This window comes from Acinonyx jubatus, chromosome B4 (genome assembly GCF_027475565.1).
Source record: "Acinonyx jubatus isolate Ajub_Pintada_27869175 chromosome B4, VMU_Ajub_asm_v1.0, whole genome shotgun sequence".
In the NCBI taxonomy this organism is placed as follows: domain Eukaryota; kingdom Metazoa; phylum Chordata; class Mammalia; order Carnivora; family Felidae; genus Acinonyx; species Acinonyx jubatus.
The window spans coordinates 53,063,761-53,083,221 of NC_069387.1; the positions used below are offsets into that span (position 1 = coordinate 53,063,761).

At 37.2% G+C, this 19,461-nt stretch overlaps 1 protein-coding gene and 1 long non-coding RNA gene across 3 annotated transcripts in view; one reads left to right on the forward strand and one right to left on the reverse strand.

The window, feature by feature from the left end:
* The window catches only part of LOC106977146 (pyridine nucleotide-disulfide oxidoreductase domain-containing protein 1), a 35,499-nt gene extending 23,814 nt beyond the window's left edge, over positions 1-11,685 (forward strand). The window contains exons 9-13 of the mRNA XM_027035699.2: positions 374-486; positions 1,347-1,469; positions 3,540-3,677; positions 4,240-8,294; positions 8,516-11,685. Of these exons, the coding sequence (XP_026891500.2) occupies positions 374-486; positions 1,347-1,469; positions 3,540-3,677; positions 4,240-4,488 (623 nt within the window). The 3' untranslated portion in view covers positions 4,489-8,294; positions 8,516-11,685. The remainder of the gene's footprint in view (positions 1-373; positions 487-1,346; positions 1,470-3,539; positions 3,678-4,239; positions 8,295-8,515) is intronic.
* The window catches only part of LOC128316365 (uncharacterized), a 54,144-nt gene that overhangs the window by 13,445 nt on the left and 21,238 nt on the right, over positions 1-19,461 (reverse strand). Inside the window, exon 2 of one of the 2 annotated variants that reach the window (XR_008300167.1) lies at positions 5,162-5,223. This is a non-coding gene — a long non-coding RNA (uncharacterized LOC128316365). Of the gene's footprint in view, positions 1-5,161; positions 5,224-16,184; positions 16,284-19,461 lie in introns of both variants that reach the window. The other variant, XR_008300166.1, reaches the window with a different exon arrangement.

Sequence of the window (19,461 nt, forward strand, 5' to 3'; positions counted from 1 at the left end):
ATTGAAAAATGAGTAATGTAGTTGGGCTAAACTCTCTGGAGTATATAATGTATTAATATTTTTAGATAAATAATTTATAAAGTGATTATCAATTTAAATTTACTTTGTTAGAAAAGGTCTAGGTCTAAATTTGAAGGGAAAATGTTTAGAATGCTGTAATAAGTATACCCAAAACAAGGAGATAATGTTGATTGTATTATAATTGTTTTAGTAAATGTGCCTTATAAAAGTTATTAAGCAGTGTTGTTTTAAAGTACTCTCCTGCCGTTTTCTTTCACCCTTTATTCTAGGTATTATAGTCACATAATGCTATGGATAACTTGTGGTGATTATATTGGAGAATAAAGGTTTTGTTTATTTTGTTCTGTTTTAGAGGTATGGCCTGTATATGTGGAATTGACCAGTGAAAAGATATACGGCTGTGATTTCATTGTCAGTGCTACAGGAGTTACACCAAATATAGAACCTTTTCTCTGTGGCAACAATGTAAGGTGAAGTTTTTTTTGGTTTTTTTTTTTTTTGTCCTGTGAATATTTTTATATATTTTTTTAATGTTTATTTATTTTTGAGCGAGACAGAGAAAGAGTATGAGCAGAGGGAGGGGCAGAGAGAAAGGGAGACAGAATCCAGGGGAGGCTCCAGGCTCTGAACAAGCTGTCAGCACACAGCCTGACACGGGGCTCAAACTCACAAACTGTGAGATCATGACCTGAGCTAAAGTCGGATGCTTAACCGACTGAGCCACCCAGGTGCCTCATGCTGTGAATATTTTTAAAGTACTGTATGAAATTTAACTTTCAAGCATAAATAACTGTTCCTTGCTTTAGTGTAAAACTGTAACTTATGGAAGGTGAAAACAATTTAGATCATATTCATGTTTGGATTTGCAGTATTCCTTATTGCGTAAAGTCCTTAAGCAGCTAACATCCCAGCATAAATGTCATCATTGATGGGACATAATGCACAGTTCATTTGTCTAAAGGTTGGTAAGAGACTGACACCTATGGATTCTTACAAGTGATTCTTTTGGAGAAATGCTAAAATGCTAAATGCCTTTTAGCATTTAAAGCTCACAAAACTGGAATATTGTAATTATGAGTGGGGTAGTCACGGTTACTGAGTGTTCCTGATGTTGAAAGTCTAAAAATTTTTGAGTTGGTCTGTCTTAGTAGCATTTTGATTCCCTGGAAATTGAGCTGAGTTATCTAAACTTGCAGCTATTTTTTACTTTCTCATTAAAGATCAGCATACCAAGGTGTACAAATGTGACTTGTTCTTTTACTTTAGAATGACAAAGCCATCTTTCACTTTTCTTCCCATGTGTTCTCATAAGGAACATTGTTTAGTTTGATCTAGGCGAAGATGGTGGCCTGAAAGTGGATGATCACATGCACACGTCTCTCTCTGATATCTATGCTGCAGGTGACATCTGCACTGCGTCATGGCAGCCCAGCCCAGTGTGGCAGCAGGTAAGCCAGCATCCAGGATCACATCTTCGTATCAGAGATTCCATCTGACGGTAAAGGAGTTGCTACCAGCAAATCTAAATACCTGGTTTTCCAACTTTTTTTACTTTAAGAAGCTGTCATAGAGTTTTTTGTGACAATTAAAGAATTTTCCCTTTTGGTAAGTTATTATATAGTGATGGAACAGTAGTTTATCAGCCCTGTCCAGTGGAACTTTATGCGATGACAGAAATGTTCTGTACCTTTGCAGTGTCCAGTCAGGTAGTCACTACGTATCTCTATTGAGCACTTGAGTTTAAATAGCTACATGTATCTAGTGTCTGCCAGACTGGACAGCACAGCTTTAGATTAATAACTACTGAGGTATAAACCATGTAGATAAATGATGACCCTATTCTGTGACTGAAAAAATTTCCTATACTAAACAGCCTTCCTCAGCTGAACACCTCCATTGAACTGGGCATAGACTTCCTCCTAATGGTGGAGGAGAAATCCTTGAGGAAGATACTCAGACCGTGGTCATAGGTGAGGTGGTCTCAGGGGGAGGAGAGACACAGTAGATGTTACAGATAAAAGACCCAGGCAACACTCCGTGTGAGACCAGCTCCACAGGTAGGGATATTACTCCTTCAGATCAACCATGGAGTGTGAAGTAGCAGAAGAGCTAGATGTATTTTAAGAGGCAGCTTCATTACTTTGTGTGTTTTTACCTACAGCAGAGCTGACAATCATATAAAAGTGCTTTTAGCCTAGGGGCGCCTGGGTGGTATAGTCAGTTAAGCGTCAGACTCAGCTCATGATCTCACGGTTCGTGAGTTTTTAGCCCTGCATCAGGCTCTGTGCTGACAGCTGGGAGCCTAGAGCCTGCTTTGGATTTTGTGTCTCCCTCTCTGTCTGCACACCCTCCACTCATGCTTTGTCTCTGTCTGTACTCAAAAAATAAATGTTAAAAAAATTTTTTTTTAATTTTTTTTTTAAAAAGAGTGCTAGCTTGTTTTCAGTTTTCTCTGCAATCATTCTCTTTCACTTCTGTTAACAGATCTGTCATAAACTCTGAGTTTGTGGGATTTTTTTAACGCTTTTAAACCGTTTAGGATAAATTACATCCTTAATGGGTGTCATAAACTCTGGTATAGTCCATGCCCAAAAATGACAAGTGTCTCTTGAGTGAATCTAATAGACCCTTTCTCAGTAAATAATAAGTACACTAATTAATTTGTTTTACACAGTCCGAGACACAGACTGAAGGGACCTTGAAGCTGGTATACATTGTTTATGTTTATAGAGACTGAATTAAAAAAAAATCTATCAGAAATGATTATGGTATTAGTTTTGCACACAAAAGGACATTACTAATTGCTTAGTGTAGGCTAGCTTATTTAAATCTCTTAATAGCCATTGAATAGGTGGTATACATTTTTGTTTCAGGTGAAGAAACTGAGGCTCAGTTAAATATGTAGAAGAGTTGGTATTTAAATCTCTTGACTTCCAAGGCCAGTGTTCTATGCAGGATCACTGATAACCTAAGGGAAGAATTTAAAATGAATTCCCAGCATTGGTTGCTGAAATCTGGTAACATTTCTTGAGGCTGTTAGGACAGCAACTATTATATCGATCTGCCTGACCACTGAGGTTTTATTGCATGAGAAGCCTTAACTATATAGCACCAAAATCTAAGGATTAGGAAAAGGAATGAATTTTTCAGTGATCATTTCTCATCTCTATTTATGCTGATGATAAACTTACTCTGTGAGAGGAGACCAGTTAATTAGTATTATTCTTCCCTGGTGTACCCTGAAATGTTTTAGTTGTTATAGTTTATTGAAACATACAGAGTTGGTATCATCCTTTAATTTTAGAATTCTCAAATAGCAGTATCAGTTTTGGTTAGTGTGGAATGGTGATTGCTTCTATGGCAAAGACAATCCAACTGGTCATCTGGCTAGCTAGAGCTAACCAGTCTCAAGGACTCTCGATATTGAAGCCCTTTAAGCAATTTTGTAAGGTTAAGGTGCTAGCATTTTTTAAGTATGGACAATGAACATTATATCTCATAACATTTTTTTATTTCAGATGAGGCTGTGGACCCAGGCTAGACAGATGGGGTGGTACGCAGCCAAGTGCATGGCCGCAGCTACTTTAGGACAATCTACTGACATGGACTTCAGCTTTGAACTTTTTGCTCACGTAACAAAATTCTTTAACTATAAGGTAAGATAAACAAAGTAGTGCCTTTTTCTGCTTGTTAGCCTTTAATTATGTAATTTTATCATTTAAGTAAATATATGGTTTTAGTCATTTTACAAAAAAATGACATCTCATTTCTTGCAAATCAGTACCTGGTATTACTGCTGGTCTTAATTCCTAATCACCACCTACCTTCCTACGATACTATTTTATAGTTAAAGGTGGGGGTGGGGGGGCATCTCTTCTAGACTTACTCCCTGTTGGTGCATTTCATTTGAGATCCATCCTTGCCTTGTAAGGGGAACTAATAGCTGTCATACTCAAGAATGAACCAGGTACTCTGGCATACTTATTTTACTCCGAGGCAAGTTTTTTCTTGATAATTTGCTGATAAAAGGAGATTAAATCATGACTCTAAGCTAATGTAGTCCAGATCCTGCATATTTGCTAATTCACTAGATATTTTTAATGTTCATATATAGATTGTGTGTTAGTGTCATCTGCATAATAAATGCAGTGCTATTCTAGCATAACACAGTGTAACTACATACCGTGTTTCCTTTTTGTACTTTATCCCTGCGTTTAGGTTGTATTGCTGGGAAAATACAATGCACAGGGCTTAGGTTCAGATCATGAATTAATGCTGAGATGTACCAAAGGACAAGAATACGTCAAAGTCGTCATGCAGAATGGGCGCATGATGGGAGCTGTCTTAATTGGTGAAACTGATTTAGAAGAAACATTTGAAAACTTAATTTTAAATCAAATGGATCTTTCATCATATGGAGAAGATCTGCTAGATCCCAATATTGATTTAGAAGATTATTTTGATTAATAAAAGCATTTCAAGAGCTACATAATGTTCCAAATAGTACAAAGTCACAATAAGGTAAAATTTAATAGAAGTGATAATGATTTCAGTGGCAAAGTTTTAAAATATATTTTTTCTAACTTAAAACCTAGCACTTAATGTAAATTTAAGTTATTCATTTCTAATTTAGCTTTGGGGCAGATTCAGCTAGGTTGTGATCTACTTAGCCAACAACTTGGCCTGGTACACCAGAATCATTCTGATTGAAATGTTAGAGAGGGCTGTGGTTTCAAGAGGCTTATAGTTTGGTTTTACTTCTAGAAATGTAGCAATAGCTTACTTACTAATATCATTTGTATTGATACTTTATTCCTTTTGCATTTGGATTCCACAGCTGTTAAGAGCTGAAATCACCCCCTTTGTAATAAGCCTATATAAAATATTCCACGTAATAACACTGCTATCAACAGTTAGTTATGTAAAAATAATACGAGTTTATGTGAACTTTAGTTTACATTTTTCTCATTTTATACTGTCAATTTTTATAAATCATGATCTCAAGCGTTCAAGCCTTCAATATTAATGAAATTGTCTTAAACTACAAAATAATGGTGTATATGTACATAAAATGTTTTCTTGGAAAATTCGGAAACACTCTTAGATTGCTGAAGTATGTTTGCAGACTTTTGGAAGTTACCTGAATTGTTTTCTTTCCTCTTTATCAGCTCCTTTAGCATGATACGTTTGAAGTGATTCAGTCTACAAACAAAAACACACACTTTGGTAAAAACTCAGCTGTTGCATTTTCTCTTCAGATTAATAGTCCCCCTGGGTCCTTCTATATTGGTTAGCTCTTAAGTGTCAGTGGCCTAGTTTTTTTGTCTTCAAATATCTACTCAAATATGAGCCCTATCTTGAAGGGATATGTTGTCTGAGAAACCCTAAATCTATGGACACAGTGGTACACAGCATGGTTTCACAGGCTTGAGAGTATTGGTTCCACCTTTGCTGCGCAGGCAGATTTCTCAACCAGTGTTGATCACAGCCGGTATTGTGAACAAGTCCTCTGCCTACTTCAGGATCTTGATTAGATCTCTGCAGTATGCTGTTAGATGTTTCATCTTTCACATGCTGTAATGAAATAGGCAACTGGGATTTGGGAATTACAAGCACAGGCTATTCTAGTTATTAAACTGGCTTAAAATGAGTCCTCAACATGAGCCACCCTAAACACTGATTTGTTAATTTGTTCTGAACTAAAATTAGGATATTCCTCAAGGCTGTCACTAAACTGTTATAGTCTCTGTAAGACATTGTTGAATTTACAGAGATGTAAAGAAAAGAACCTGGTTACCAGAAGGCCTTTGGATATGCTCTAGGAACCAGAGTGTCTGCCAGACATGATTGAGAGATACTTAGAATCAGCCTATTGTTCATATTTACCTGATTTGTGCTCATTACACAATATTCTGGAAACTGTGGCTTCCTAGGTACACTGTTTAGAGACAAGAATGTCCTCATCATCAGATATTCCTAATTATTGATTCTAGTACCCTGATTTATATATCAGACTCTTGTTAACTGGTGAGTATAGCACAGCATAAGAAACTCAGAAGTTTCTCTGGCTGCAAATTTAAGACCATAGTTACCTTCACCCACCAGGTGTCAGAACTCTGTGAGGGGGAACTGGTTAGTCCAGCTCTTCAGATACAACAAACATGCAGGAAGAAAAAAAGTTCAACTACAGCACCCAAACACTGCTATGTATATTAGTGTCTTATGAGTGATTAGCCATTACCTGGTTCAAAAATAATTCACTCTTTTGCATGGAATTTCTCTTTCCAATCAGCCACTATAAACTCTTAGAGATTAGCCTTTTCTTAAATAGCATTTCTATTCAGAGGGATTTAAACTTTTCCCTTCATTTCTTAAAAATTTAACATGCCCTTAGTACAGCAATATAGATCCATACACATACCACTTATCCTTTTATCCTTTTCTTATTTTACTGTTTTAAAACTGTGTTACTTTTGAATCTAGAAAATGCTGTTCACAGCTTGCTTAATCTTTTAAATCCATTTTGGGATCTAGTATTGCCCCCATGTAGTCCTAGCTATATATATTAGCCTATAAAGATTTAAAAACAATGAACTAGGGAGTGTTCCAATCCAAGATGGCAACATAGGAAGATCCTGAACTGGGCGCACCAAATCTACACCTGTTTGTAGGCAATTCCTCTTGAAGAACTGAGGACTGACTTAACAGCTTCTGTACAATAAAAGATACACCACACAGAGAACAGCAAGAGAGACAGACATGGTAATCCACGGTACCCACCCCTGATGCTGCAAACTATAGTGGGGAGGATAGTAATGAGGTACCAGGAGCAGATTCATCTACCCTGGGCCACAGAAAATAAAAGCCCTAGCTTAAAAGAGTAACTAGAATATAAAGTAGCCCTTGAACCCTGCTAAACGGGAGGGGAGCTGCTGCAACTCTCTCTGGGTTGGAAGGTCTAATATGTGCCACAGCTTATGCACCCTCCCACAACCTTGACAGCATAGATGGGAGCAGGGTCCAGGTGTCCTAACCAGCCTGCCACCTCAGTAAGCCCTGACACCAGCCCCAGCTGTCCCACCAAGACAGCCCTATGGTGGTGCACACCAGGAAGCCCTGGTCGGCGCTCACTATAGCTCCACCTATCTCACCACACTGAGGCAGGCACAAAGCACACTGGAACACTTCAGACCTGCACCACTGTGGTTTCAGACAGCTTTTCAGCACACCCCCAGCTGATGCCTTTTTTCAGCTCCAGCTGCCCTGCCAGGACACCCACACTTGAGCTTCCTTGCAGGGCACCCTCCATACAGAGAACCCTAGAGTGACCCCAGCCTATGCCTATTTCAGCTATAATTGTCCAAGTTGTCCCCTTTACAAAGCACCCAGTGACGTGCCCAGCCAGCAACCCACCTCAGCTCCAACTGCCCCCATCAAAGTACCTTCTGCACATCCCAGAACACCCCAGCTTACACCCACTTAGATTTCAGCCATCCTGTCAGGGTGCCCTCTGCACGGAGAACCCCAGGACTACCCATGGCTTGCGCCCACTTCAGCATTTGCTTTCCTGCCAGGGCACCCCATGCCAAGAGCCTCAGGACCCACCCCCAGCCCACACGAACTTAATCTACCACTTTTCTACCAGGGCAGCCCCAGCAGGGGGTACACTGCAACCCCCATCCCATGCCAGACAGCAAAAGTCACCAGATATATACAGTCTACACAGAGGACAACCACACATAAAGACCATTCCTTCAAGTTTAGGAGGAGTAGCTCTTCTGCCTAATTCATAGAAACAAACACAAAGTTAGCAAAATGAGACAGGAATGTGCTCTAAATGAAAGAACAAGACAAAACCTCAGAAAAAGAAATTAATGAAATCAAGATAAGCAATATGCTTGAAGAATTTAAAGTAATTGATCATAAAGATGTTCACTGGACTACAGATAAGAGTGGGAGAACTCCATGAGAACTTTAACAAAGAACTGGAAAATAAAAACCAGAGTTGAAGAATACAACTGAAATGAAAACTACATTAGAGGGAATCAAAAGTAGATTAACGATGCAGAAGAATAATCTGGAAGATGGGGTAATGGAAAGCAGCCAAACTGAACAGCAAAGATATATTTTTTTTTCTTAAGTAAAATCTATGCCCAGCGTGAGGCTTGAACTCACAACTCTTTGATCGAGTCGCATGTTCTACCTACTGAACTAGTCAGCTGTCCCCCTCCTGCCACCCGCCCCAAATAAAGACTTTTTAAAAATGAGGATAGGTTGGGGCGCCTGGGTGGCGCAGTCGGTTAAGCGTCAGACTTCAGCCAGGTCACGATCTCGCGGTCCGTGAGTTCAAGCCCCGCGTCGGGCTCTGGGCTGATGGCTCAGAGCCTGGAGCCTGTTTCCGATTCTGTGTCTCCGTCTCTCTCTGCCCCCCGCCTGTTCATGCTCTCTCTCTGTCCCAAAAATAAATAAACGTTGAAAAAAAAAATGAGGATAGGTTAAGGGATCTGTTGACAACATCTAGTGAACAAACATTCATATTATAAGGACTCCAGAAGGAGAGAAAGGGGCAGAAATTTATTTGAAGAAATAATAGCTGGAAATTTCCCAACCTAGGGAAAGAACTAGACATCCAGATTCAGGAAGCATTTTAGAGCCCCACCCCTAAGATGAACTCAAGGTCCACACCACAACACATAATTAAAATGTCAAAGGCTAAAGAGAGAATTGTAATAGTAAGAAAGAAGGAAACCCCTTAAAAACTCTCAGCTGATTTTTCAGCAGAAACTTTGCAGGCCAGAAGAGTGGCATTATACAGTCAAAGTGCTGAACAGAAAAAAACAAAAACAAATAAAAAACCCTACAATCAAGAATACCTGACAAGATTATCATTCGGAATTCAAGGAGAGAGAGTTCCCATACAAAAGGTAAAGGAATTTATCACCATTAAACTGGCCTTCCAAGAATGCGAAAGGGACTTCTTTAAATGGAAAAGAAAAAAACATATTAGACATAAGGAAACTATATATAAAAAGATGTAAAACTGGCAATATAAACATAAACCATGGAGAGGGGAGTGAAAAGGAAGTTCTTTTCGAATGTGTTATAAATGCCCATGAATTCAGTATAGACTGCTTTATATTTAGGATGCTCTTTATGAACCTCATGCTAACCACAAACCCAAAACCAAATTAGGTTAAAAGAAAAAAAGAAAAAAAAAGGAAAAAGTACAGTATATGGGATATAGTCAGTGGTATTTTAACAGTGTTGCATGGGGACAGATGGTAGCTACATTTGTGATGGTCACAGCATAACAGAGTTGCTCAATGATTATGTTGTACTTGTAATATTGTGTCAACTACACTCAAAGTGAAAAAAAAGGGGGTGCCTGAGTGGCTCAGTAGGTTAAATTAAGTGTCTTGATTTTGGCTCAGGTCCTCATCTCACAGTTCATGAGTTTGAGCCCTGCTTTGGGCTCCTCTCTCCCCCTCCCTCACTCTGTGTCCCTCCCCTACTCATTCTCTCTCTCTGTCTCTCTCTGTCAAAATAAATATTAAAAAAAAAAAAAAAAGAAAGAAATGAAATGAGGGGTTCCTGGGCAGCTCAGTTGGTTAAGGGTCCAACTTCAGCTCAGATCATGATTTCATGGTTCGTGAGTTCGAGTCCTGTGTCCGGCTCTGTGCTGACAGCTCAGAGCCTGGACCCTGTTTCAGATTCTCTGTCTACCTCTCTCTCTGCACCTCCCCCCTCACACTCTGTCTCAAAAATAAACATTAAAAATTTTTTTTAATGAAAAAGAAGAGAAAGCCAAATATAACACTACAGAAAGTCAGCAATCACAAGGAAAGCTAGGAACAGAGAAAAGCTACAGAAACACCCAGAAAACAATCAACAGAATGACAGTAAGTATACAGCTATTAATAATTGCTTTAAGTGTAAATGGTCTAGGGGTGCCTGAGTGGCTCAGTCGGTTAAGCGGCCTAAGCGGCCGACTTCAGCTCAGGTCATGATCTCTCAGTCCATGAGTTCGAGCCCCGCGTCGGGCTCTGTGCTGACAGCTGAGAGCCTGGAGCCTGTTTCAGATTCTATGTCTCCCTCTCTCTGACCCTCCCCTGTTCATGCTCTGTGTCTCCCTGTCTCAAAAATAAATAAAACGTTAAAAAAAAATTTTTTTTTAAATGTAAATGGTCTAAATGTTCCACTCAAAAGACATAGGATGGTGGAATGGATTAAAAAATCAAGACTCATCTATCTGTTGCCCAAGAGACTTGCTTTGGGCCTAAAGACACATACAGACTGAAAGTGAAGGGATGGAAAAACTTATTAGGCAAATGAAAGCAAAAAGAAAAGCCAGAGTAGCAGTTAAACTTTAAAACAGACTGTAACAAGAGTTAAAGAAGGGCATCACATAATAATAAAGGTACCTATCCTATCTATGCACCCAACATACGAATCTAGATACATAAGGCAAACATAAGCAGACAAAGGGAAAAATTAATGGTAATGTAGTAATGGTAGGGAACTTTAACTCTCCACTTATATCAATGGATAGATCATAAAGGCAGAAAGTCAACAAGGACATTGTCTGTGAACAACACATTAGACTAGATGCACACAATAGACACATACAGAACATTCCATCCAAAAGAGCAGAATACACATGCTTTCAAGTGCACATGGAGCATTCTCTAGAACAGATAGCATTAGGGGACAAAATAAGTCTAAATAAATTTAAGAAGACTGCATCTTTTCTGAACACAACAGTATGAAACTAGAAGTCAATCTAAAGAAAAAAAAATATACACGTGGAGGGTAAACAACATGCCACTACACAAAAAATACATGGAGACAAAGGGAAACGGAAACACAATGGTTCAAAATCTTTGGGACACAGCAAAAGCTGTGCTAAGAAATTTATAGCAATAGAAGCCTACCTCAAACAACAAGAAACTTAACCTTACGCCCAAGGGAACTAGAAAAAGAACAAAACCGAAGATAAGTAGAAGGAAGGATATAATGAAGATAAAAGAAGTAAATGAAACAGAGTTTAAGAGAAACAAAGATCAAGGAAACCAAGAACTGGTATTTAGAAAAGATAAATGAAATTGATAAACCTTTACCCAGAGTCATTGAGAAAAAATAAGACAGGACCCAAATAAAATCAGAAATGAAAGAGAAGTAACAACTGACACCATAGAAATACAAAAGCTTGTAAGAGTATTATGAAAAATTATATGCCAACAATTGAAGAACCTAGAATAAATAGGTAAATTCCTAGAAACCTATAATTTTCCAAAACTGAATCAGGGAAAATGGAAGTCTGAACAGACCAATTACTAGGAACAATACAGAAGTGATAATCCAAAAACTACCAATAAAGGTCCAAGATCACATGCATTCATAGGTAAATTCTACCCAACACTTAAAAAAGAGTTAATGCTAATCATAATATTACCATAAACTTAGTGGCTTAAAAAAACACAAATTTATTATCTTGCATTTCTATAGGTTAGAAGTCTGACATGGGTCTCCCTAGATTAAAATCAAGGTGTCAGCAGGGATGGATTTCTTTTGGAGGCTCTAGGGAAGAATCTGTTTCCTTGTCCTTTCCAGTTTCTAAAGTTAATTCTCCTCAAACTATACCAAAAAAATAGAAGAGAAAGGAAAGCTTTTAAATACATTCCATGAGGCCAGAGTTACCTTGATACTAAAACCAAAGACAACAGACAAAAAGAATACTATAGGCCAATATCCCCAATGAACAAAGATGCAAAAATCCTCATCAAAATATTAGCAAACCATATTTAACAATACATTAAAAAGATCATTCAACAGTCAGGTGGAATTGATTCTGGGGATACATGGATAATTCAATACTGGCAAATCTATTATATATTTATTTATAAGAGGAAGAGTAAAAACCATATCATCTCAATAGATGCAGAAAAAGCATCTGACAAAATTCAACATCTGCTCATGACAAAAAGTCAACAAAGTGAGTTTAGAGGGAACACACCTCAACATAATAAAGGTCATACGTGAAGAATTTGCAGCTTACACTTAATGATGAAAAACTGGGAGCTTCTCCACTATAATCAGGAGCAAGACAAGGATGTCCACTCTCATCACTTTTGTTCAACATAGTACTGGAAGTACTAGCCACAGCAACCAGAAATAAAAGAAACCCATATTGGTAAGGGAGGAATTAAAATGCCACTATATGTAGGTAAAAAGAACTATGCAAAGAAAACCCTAAAGACTTCACCAAAAGGTATTAGAATGAATTCAGTAAAGTTGCAGGATACAAAATTAATACACAGAAATCAATTATGTTTCTATACACTAATAATGAAGTAGCAGAAAGATAAATTAAAAACATAATTCCATTTACAATTGCACTACACATAATAAAATACCCAGGAATAAACTTAACCAGGAAGGTGAAAGAACATGTACTTTAATGAAAAAAAAACAATGATGAAAGAAATTAAAGATAACATAAGCAGATGGAAAGATATTCCATGCTTATGGATTGGAAGAATACTGATAAAATTCCTAATACACAGAGCAATCTACAGATTCAATGCAATCTCTATCAAAATACCAATAGCATTTTTCATAGAACTAGAATAATCCTAAAATTTGTATGGAACCACAGAAGACCTCAAATCGCCAAATAAATCTTGAGAAGGAAGAACAAAGCTGGATTTCACATCCCAGATTTCAAGATGTAGTAGAAAACTGTAATAACCAAAACAGTATTATACTAGCACAAAAATAGATGCAGATCAATGGAACGGAATAGGGAGCCCAGAAATAAATACACACTTACATGGTCAATTAATCTATGACACAGAATGCAAGAATACACAATAAAGAAAAAGTCTCTTCAATAAATAGTGTTGGGAAAACTGGACAGCTACATGCAAAGACTGAAACTGAACCACTTACTTACACCATACATAGAACCAAACTCAAAATGGAATAAAGACCTAAACGTGAGAGCTGAAACCATAAAATGCCAGAAGAGAACATTAGGCAATAATTTCTTTGACATCAGCCATAGTATAATTTTTCTGCATATGTCTCCTAACACAAGAGAAAACAAAAGCAAAAATAAGTTATTGGGTCCACACCAAATAAGCTTTTCCACAATGAAGAAAAACAAAACTGAAAGATAACCTACTGAATGGCAGAAGATATTTGCAAATGACATATCCAATAAAGGGTTAGTATCCAAAATATGTAAAGAGCTTATAAACTCAAACCAAAAAAGCCAAATAATCCAATTAAAAAAATGGGCAGAAGACCTGAATAGACTTGTTTCCAAAGAAGACTTACAAATAGCCAACAGACACATGAAAAGATGCTCACCATCACTAGTCATCAGGGAAATGCAAATCAAAACCACAATGTGGGATCACTTCACACATTGCCAGAATAGTGAAAATCAGAAACACAAGAAACAAGTGTTGGTGAGGATGGGGAGATAAGGGAATTCTTGTGCACTGTTGATGGCAATGCAAATTGGTACAGTCACTGTGGAAAACAGTACAGAAGTTACTCAAAAAATTAAAAATAGAATTACCATACGATCCAGTAATTCCACTACCAAGTATTTACCCAAAGAAAATGAAAACACTAATTTAGAAATACCTATGCACTCCTATTTTTACAGCCAAGATATGGAAGCAACTCAAGTGTCCATTGTTGACACATGAATGGATAAGAAGAGTGGTATACATACACAATGGAATATTACTCAACCATAAAAAGAAAGATCTTGCTATTTGCAACAACATGAATGGACCTAGAGAGGGTATTATGCGAAATAAGTCCAAGACAAATACCATAGGATTTCACTTATATGTAGAAACTAAGAAACAAAGGAATAAACAAAACCCAGAAACAGACCCATAAATACAGAACACAAATTGATGTTTGCTAGAGGGGAGAGAGGGTAAAATGGGTGAAGGAGAGTGGGAGATACAGCTTAACAGTAATGGAATGAATAAGTAATGGGGATGAAAGGTACAGCACAGGGAATGTAGTCAGTGGTATTGTAATTGCACTATATGGGGACGGATGGTAGCCACACTTATAGTGGGCACAGCACAATGTATAGACTTACCAAACCACTGTGTTGTACACCTGAAAATAACCTTATATGTCAACTATACTTCAGTGAGGAAAAAAGTGAACTCAACAAATGCCTTTACATCAGTTATCACACATTTTCTTGCATGCTTCATCAAAATGTTGAGCTATCAATACACAGTGACATTGCAAACACACTTAGAGATAAAAATTATTAAATGACCTAACAAGTTTTAAAAACTCCTATTCCAAAACACAGTTATATGTTCTATTACTTTCCTATTGCTTATCATAACATTACCATAAACTTAGTGGCTTAAAAAAACACAAATTTATTATCTTACATTTCTATAGGTTAGAAGTCTGACATGGGTCTCCCTAGATTAAAATCAAGGTGTCAGCAGGGATGGATTTCTTTTGGAGGCTCTAGGGAAGAATCTGTTTCCTTGTCCTTTCCAGTTTCTAAAGACTGCCTTAAATTCCTTGGTTAATGCCCCGGTTTCCTCCATCTTCAAGGCGAATAAGTATCATTCTGACCTTTCCTGCTTCCTTCCACATTTAAGGACCCTTTGGATTATACCGGACTCCTCAAACAACCCAGAGTTATATCCCTACTTTAAGGTTGATTGTCAACCTTAATTCCATTTGCAATCGTAATCCCCTTTTGCCATGCAAGGTAGCTTACAGTTTACAGGAATTTGGATTTAGACATCTTTGGGGCACTGGTCTTCTCCCCACCATGTAAAATTTTTTCCATATGTACCCTAAACATTGCTTTATGAAGTTGTCAGAGATTCACTTTGAAATTCAGTATTTTGCAACTATTAAATAATCTTCCTGATTAGCAAAGCAGTTTCTTTTACAGTATCAGTTTCAGTCTAAATCGCAAAATGTAGGGGCGTCTGGGTGGCTCAGTCAGTTAAGCGTCCAACTTCGGCTCAGGTCATGATCTCACAGTTCGTGGGTTCGAGCCCCGCATCAGGCTCTGTGCTGACAGCTCAGAGCCTGGAACCTGCTTTGGATTCCATGTTTCCCTCTCTTCTCTGCTCCTCTCCTGCTCACACTCTTTCTCTCTCTCAAAAGCAAAATAAACATTAAAAAAAAAATTTAAATCGCAAAATGTACTTCTTGGGAGTCTACTGGATGTCTAATGAAATTTTCATTTTCCTATTTAACTAGATTATTGTACCCTCTATAGGAAAGAAATGGCATTTTTGTCCAGCTACTGCTTATCAGTTCAAAATTTTTGAGTAGTATAAAGATAACTAATACTAAGAAGCCATTGGGGTATTATATGGTCTCATTAAAACCACCCTAAATGGCCTTAAAATTTATTTCTTATGGAGATGCTTAACTATGTTCTTATTTCATCAACCCATCAGCTGGTGAGATGATACATTACTAAGCTCAATTCTCAAAACCTATTATATACACCTTTTCAAAATTATAAAGCATGTCGCTGTATGCCAGTGCCAGAGAGAAAAAGCTTAAGTTCATTGTCAGTTTATATCAAAACTGTCAATGAAAGAGGGGATGAATGAAATAGGATTAAGAGGTATCATCTTCTAGTATATAAAGATAACTATATAAAGATAACAGCAGGATATAATGTACAGTAGAGGGAATATAGTCCATAATATTGTACCAACTCTGTAGGGAGACAGAGGGCAACTAGACTTCTTGTGGTAACCATTTTGTAACGTATGAGAATACTGAATCACTATGTTATAAACCTGAAATTAATACAACATTCTACTTCAATTATTCTTCAACTAAAAAAATCAGCATCTTAGTATAATTGTTTTACTTAAAAACTACAAAAAAAAAAAGTTTTGGAGGATTATCAGGTGTAGAGAGAGAATATATTTTCTTGAATTAAGGCAGATCCTAAGAGTTCATGTACTGGCTCCCATCCTTCAGACACTTGCTTTTCAGGTTTATACTTGATACTCTACCAGTGTATTTACTTAGTGAACAAGTACTCAAAGTAATTTCTTAGACTTTCAAATTGTGCTTATGTTTAAATGCAAATAAATAAAAAAGTTAAATAAAAAAGGTATGTGGCTTACTTGGTTATGTTTTGACAACATGACTCCATCTCATAAAGCTTCTGTTGTCCCACATTTTCCATCACCGCCATTGAACTTATTCTGAATATATCTCCAAAGCTGTAATACAAAATACAGTCGCTTTCATGTCATCTCAGCTGGTAGCGTGAGAAATCTTGAGATTGCATAGCTACTTAAAAATTTCAAAATATGCAAAAATAGTATGTATAAAATCAGGTAGCAATGCTTTATAGTCTAAATATATCACATCTACAAAGTTCAGAAATGTGAAAGTTAATTTGTAACAGCTTCCCTCAAGTTATAAAAAGAAAAAATGACTATAGAAACTTAATCTACTTTATGAGTTAACAAATATATACATAAATAATACAGTTATTGAAGTTATAGATTAGAGACCACTAATTAAAAATTCAGAAGGCAAAGATGGGACACCAAATTATCTTAGCAAACATAGGAAACAATTCATAACACTCCAATACAAGTAAAATAGGCACTTAAGTAAAAAAAACTGCAAAAATGACTTCATTGTTCTAAAAATACTAGCTAATAATGAAGATTCAAAATACAGAATTATTAAACATCATCTATAGTGTGCTCTCTAGAAAAGCTTTTTTAAAAGTTACTTCTGAAGAGGAGTTATACATACCTGCACATCCTTGGTAACAATTCAATAGATTTACTCACTGATGAGTAACAAACCTCCCATGTTATATTAATTCCCGTATCAAATGCAACCGTGGCCACGACTATCTAATCTGTTTTTACACTTTATGTTAATTAAATTAAGTTAAAATATTTTTAATGTTTTTTTTTTTTTAATTTATTTTTGAGTCAGAGGGAGACAGAGCATAAGCAGGGGAGGGGCAGAGAGAGAGGGAGACACAGAATCTGAAGCAGGCTCCAGTCTCCGAGCTGTCAGCACAGAGCCTGACACGGGGCTCATACCCACAAACCGTCATGACCTGAGCTGAAGTTGGACGCTTAATCGATTGAGCCACCCAGGCGCCCCATCATTCTATAATTTTAGAACCAACTGAATTGTAACCAAGGCTCTACTTCAGTAAAGGGTTTAAATTAAAAAAAAAAAAAAAAAAAAAAGGGAAAAAAAAAAAAAAAGAGCCACAGAAGCATACCTTAGAAACATTTAACATGGTAGCTGAAATTCCTAATGTTTTAAAACCATTAACTGGTCTTCCCTAAGAGAGATCAATGGGCAAATCACAATGGTAAAACCTAAAAGAAAAAGTAACTACCTTAAAATTTACACTTTTTCCAGAATAAGTTTCTACCACTCACCTGAGGGCATCACGCATTAATATACTTCCTATTTTTTAGCCTCATTAATAGAGGCAATAAACAAATGATCATTAACCAAATAAGCAAATAGAAGATTACAGGGAAATCTCCTTTATTCAATACTATAAAAATAGGGGCGCCTGGGTGGTTCAGTCAGTTAAGCATCTGACTTCAGCTCAGGTCATGATCTCACAGTTCGTGGGTTCAAGCCCTGCGTCGGGCTCTGTGCTGACAGCTCAGAGCCTGGAGCCTGTTTCAGATTCTATGTATCCCTCTCTCTCTCTGCCCCTCCCCTGTTCACGCTCTGTCTCTGTCTCAAGAATAAACTAACATTAAAAAATAATAATAAAAATAGGTATCATTTTGAATTTTTACTTTATCATTTTTTAACAATCAGTATTGGTAATCTCAGCAAAATAACATAAATCTAGTCAAATACTGCCCAGTTATATCAGGAAAAAATTACTACAAAGCTTTCCAAAGAAAAGATAGCAACCTGTATAGTTAAGAATGGTAGTTACATAAGCGTTCTTCCACACTCACTGTACCAGATTAATTTATGCTGAGTAGAAACTGATGAATAGTTTATTGACTGAAGTTTTTTTTTTTAATATTTATTTTATTTGAGAGAGAGAGAGATGGCATGAGCAGAGTAGGGGCAGAGAGACAGAGAATTCCAAGCAGGCTCTACACTGGGAGCACTCAATGAGATCATGACCTGAGCAGAAATCAAGAGTTGGATGCTCAACTGACTAGGCCACCCAGGCACCCCTTGGCTGAAGTTCTGAAAGTATATCCCTTTCTCTTATTACTGAAACTGTCTGCAGCTATATAGCTATTCTACATTATTAAAATTGCTGACCTCTGTAGTTTGTTCCTTAAAATAACCTGAGACAGAGAGCAGATAAATTAAAAACTATACTCAGATTCAGACTTTATCAGGGATTTTACCATCTCAAATAGTCTCTCTGCTGTATTTTCACATTCTCCCTCATCAATGGTAACTTGTCATCACATTTAAACATGGGCAAGCCTCTCTCATCTTTGAAAAACCCTGGATACCTAATTTAGGGCACCCTCTCTTTTTCCCTTCACAGCAGTTCTTTCCAAAGAATATCCCATTCCTTAGCCCCCCATCCTCAATTTCTCTCCCCTCTCTCTCCATTCCCACGTAAATTCTTTCTCCAAATGTACCCTACTTCAGTGAACAACTTCACCATTTGTCCCAGCCTAGAATTTGGACATCATTCTAGACTATCCCTTCTCCTACCCCCATCCAATGAATACCAAGTCCTTCTGAATCTACCTCCTAATTATTTCTATAATTCCTCCGTCTTCTAAACCACAATTCTGGCAAGTCTCTTACCGGCATAAAACCCTTCCATGGTTTCCCACTAATCTAAGGAAAATTTTATAGTATCTTTCAAGACTCTTTCCACGTGCCTTGCCCCTCACTGCCTGCCACACTGAAATTCTTCCAGATTACTGATATTCCCTACACACATGTTCTTACTTTTGGGCTCTCAGAAATACTGCTCCGCTGAATGAACACTCTTCCTTACTCTGCTATCCTTTCTTTGCGTACTTATCCTTCAGCTTTTAGCTCAAATGCCACTTCCTCAGACAGCCTTCTCTGGACAGCCCCTAGACCAGATCTTTGCACTGACTTAATTCCCTATTAACACCTTTATCACAAAACCTTTACTACAATTGCTTGCAATTACCTATACTCACTAGACTGGGGTCAATAAACTAAGAACTGGCTGCTTGTTTGGGTAAATAAAGTTTTAATTTTCATCTAATATTTTTCTACATGGTTTATGTAGGTTGAGTAGATTAATGATTAAGATTTAAAGAATCCTTACACTTTTCTCTGTTAATTTTCAATGTCTACAAGAACTGTTTTTCATTAACCTTTTTTAAAGTTTATTTATTCATATTGTAAAACAGAGATCAATAGGACTTTAATAGCTAGAGAGGA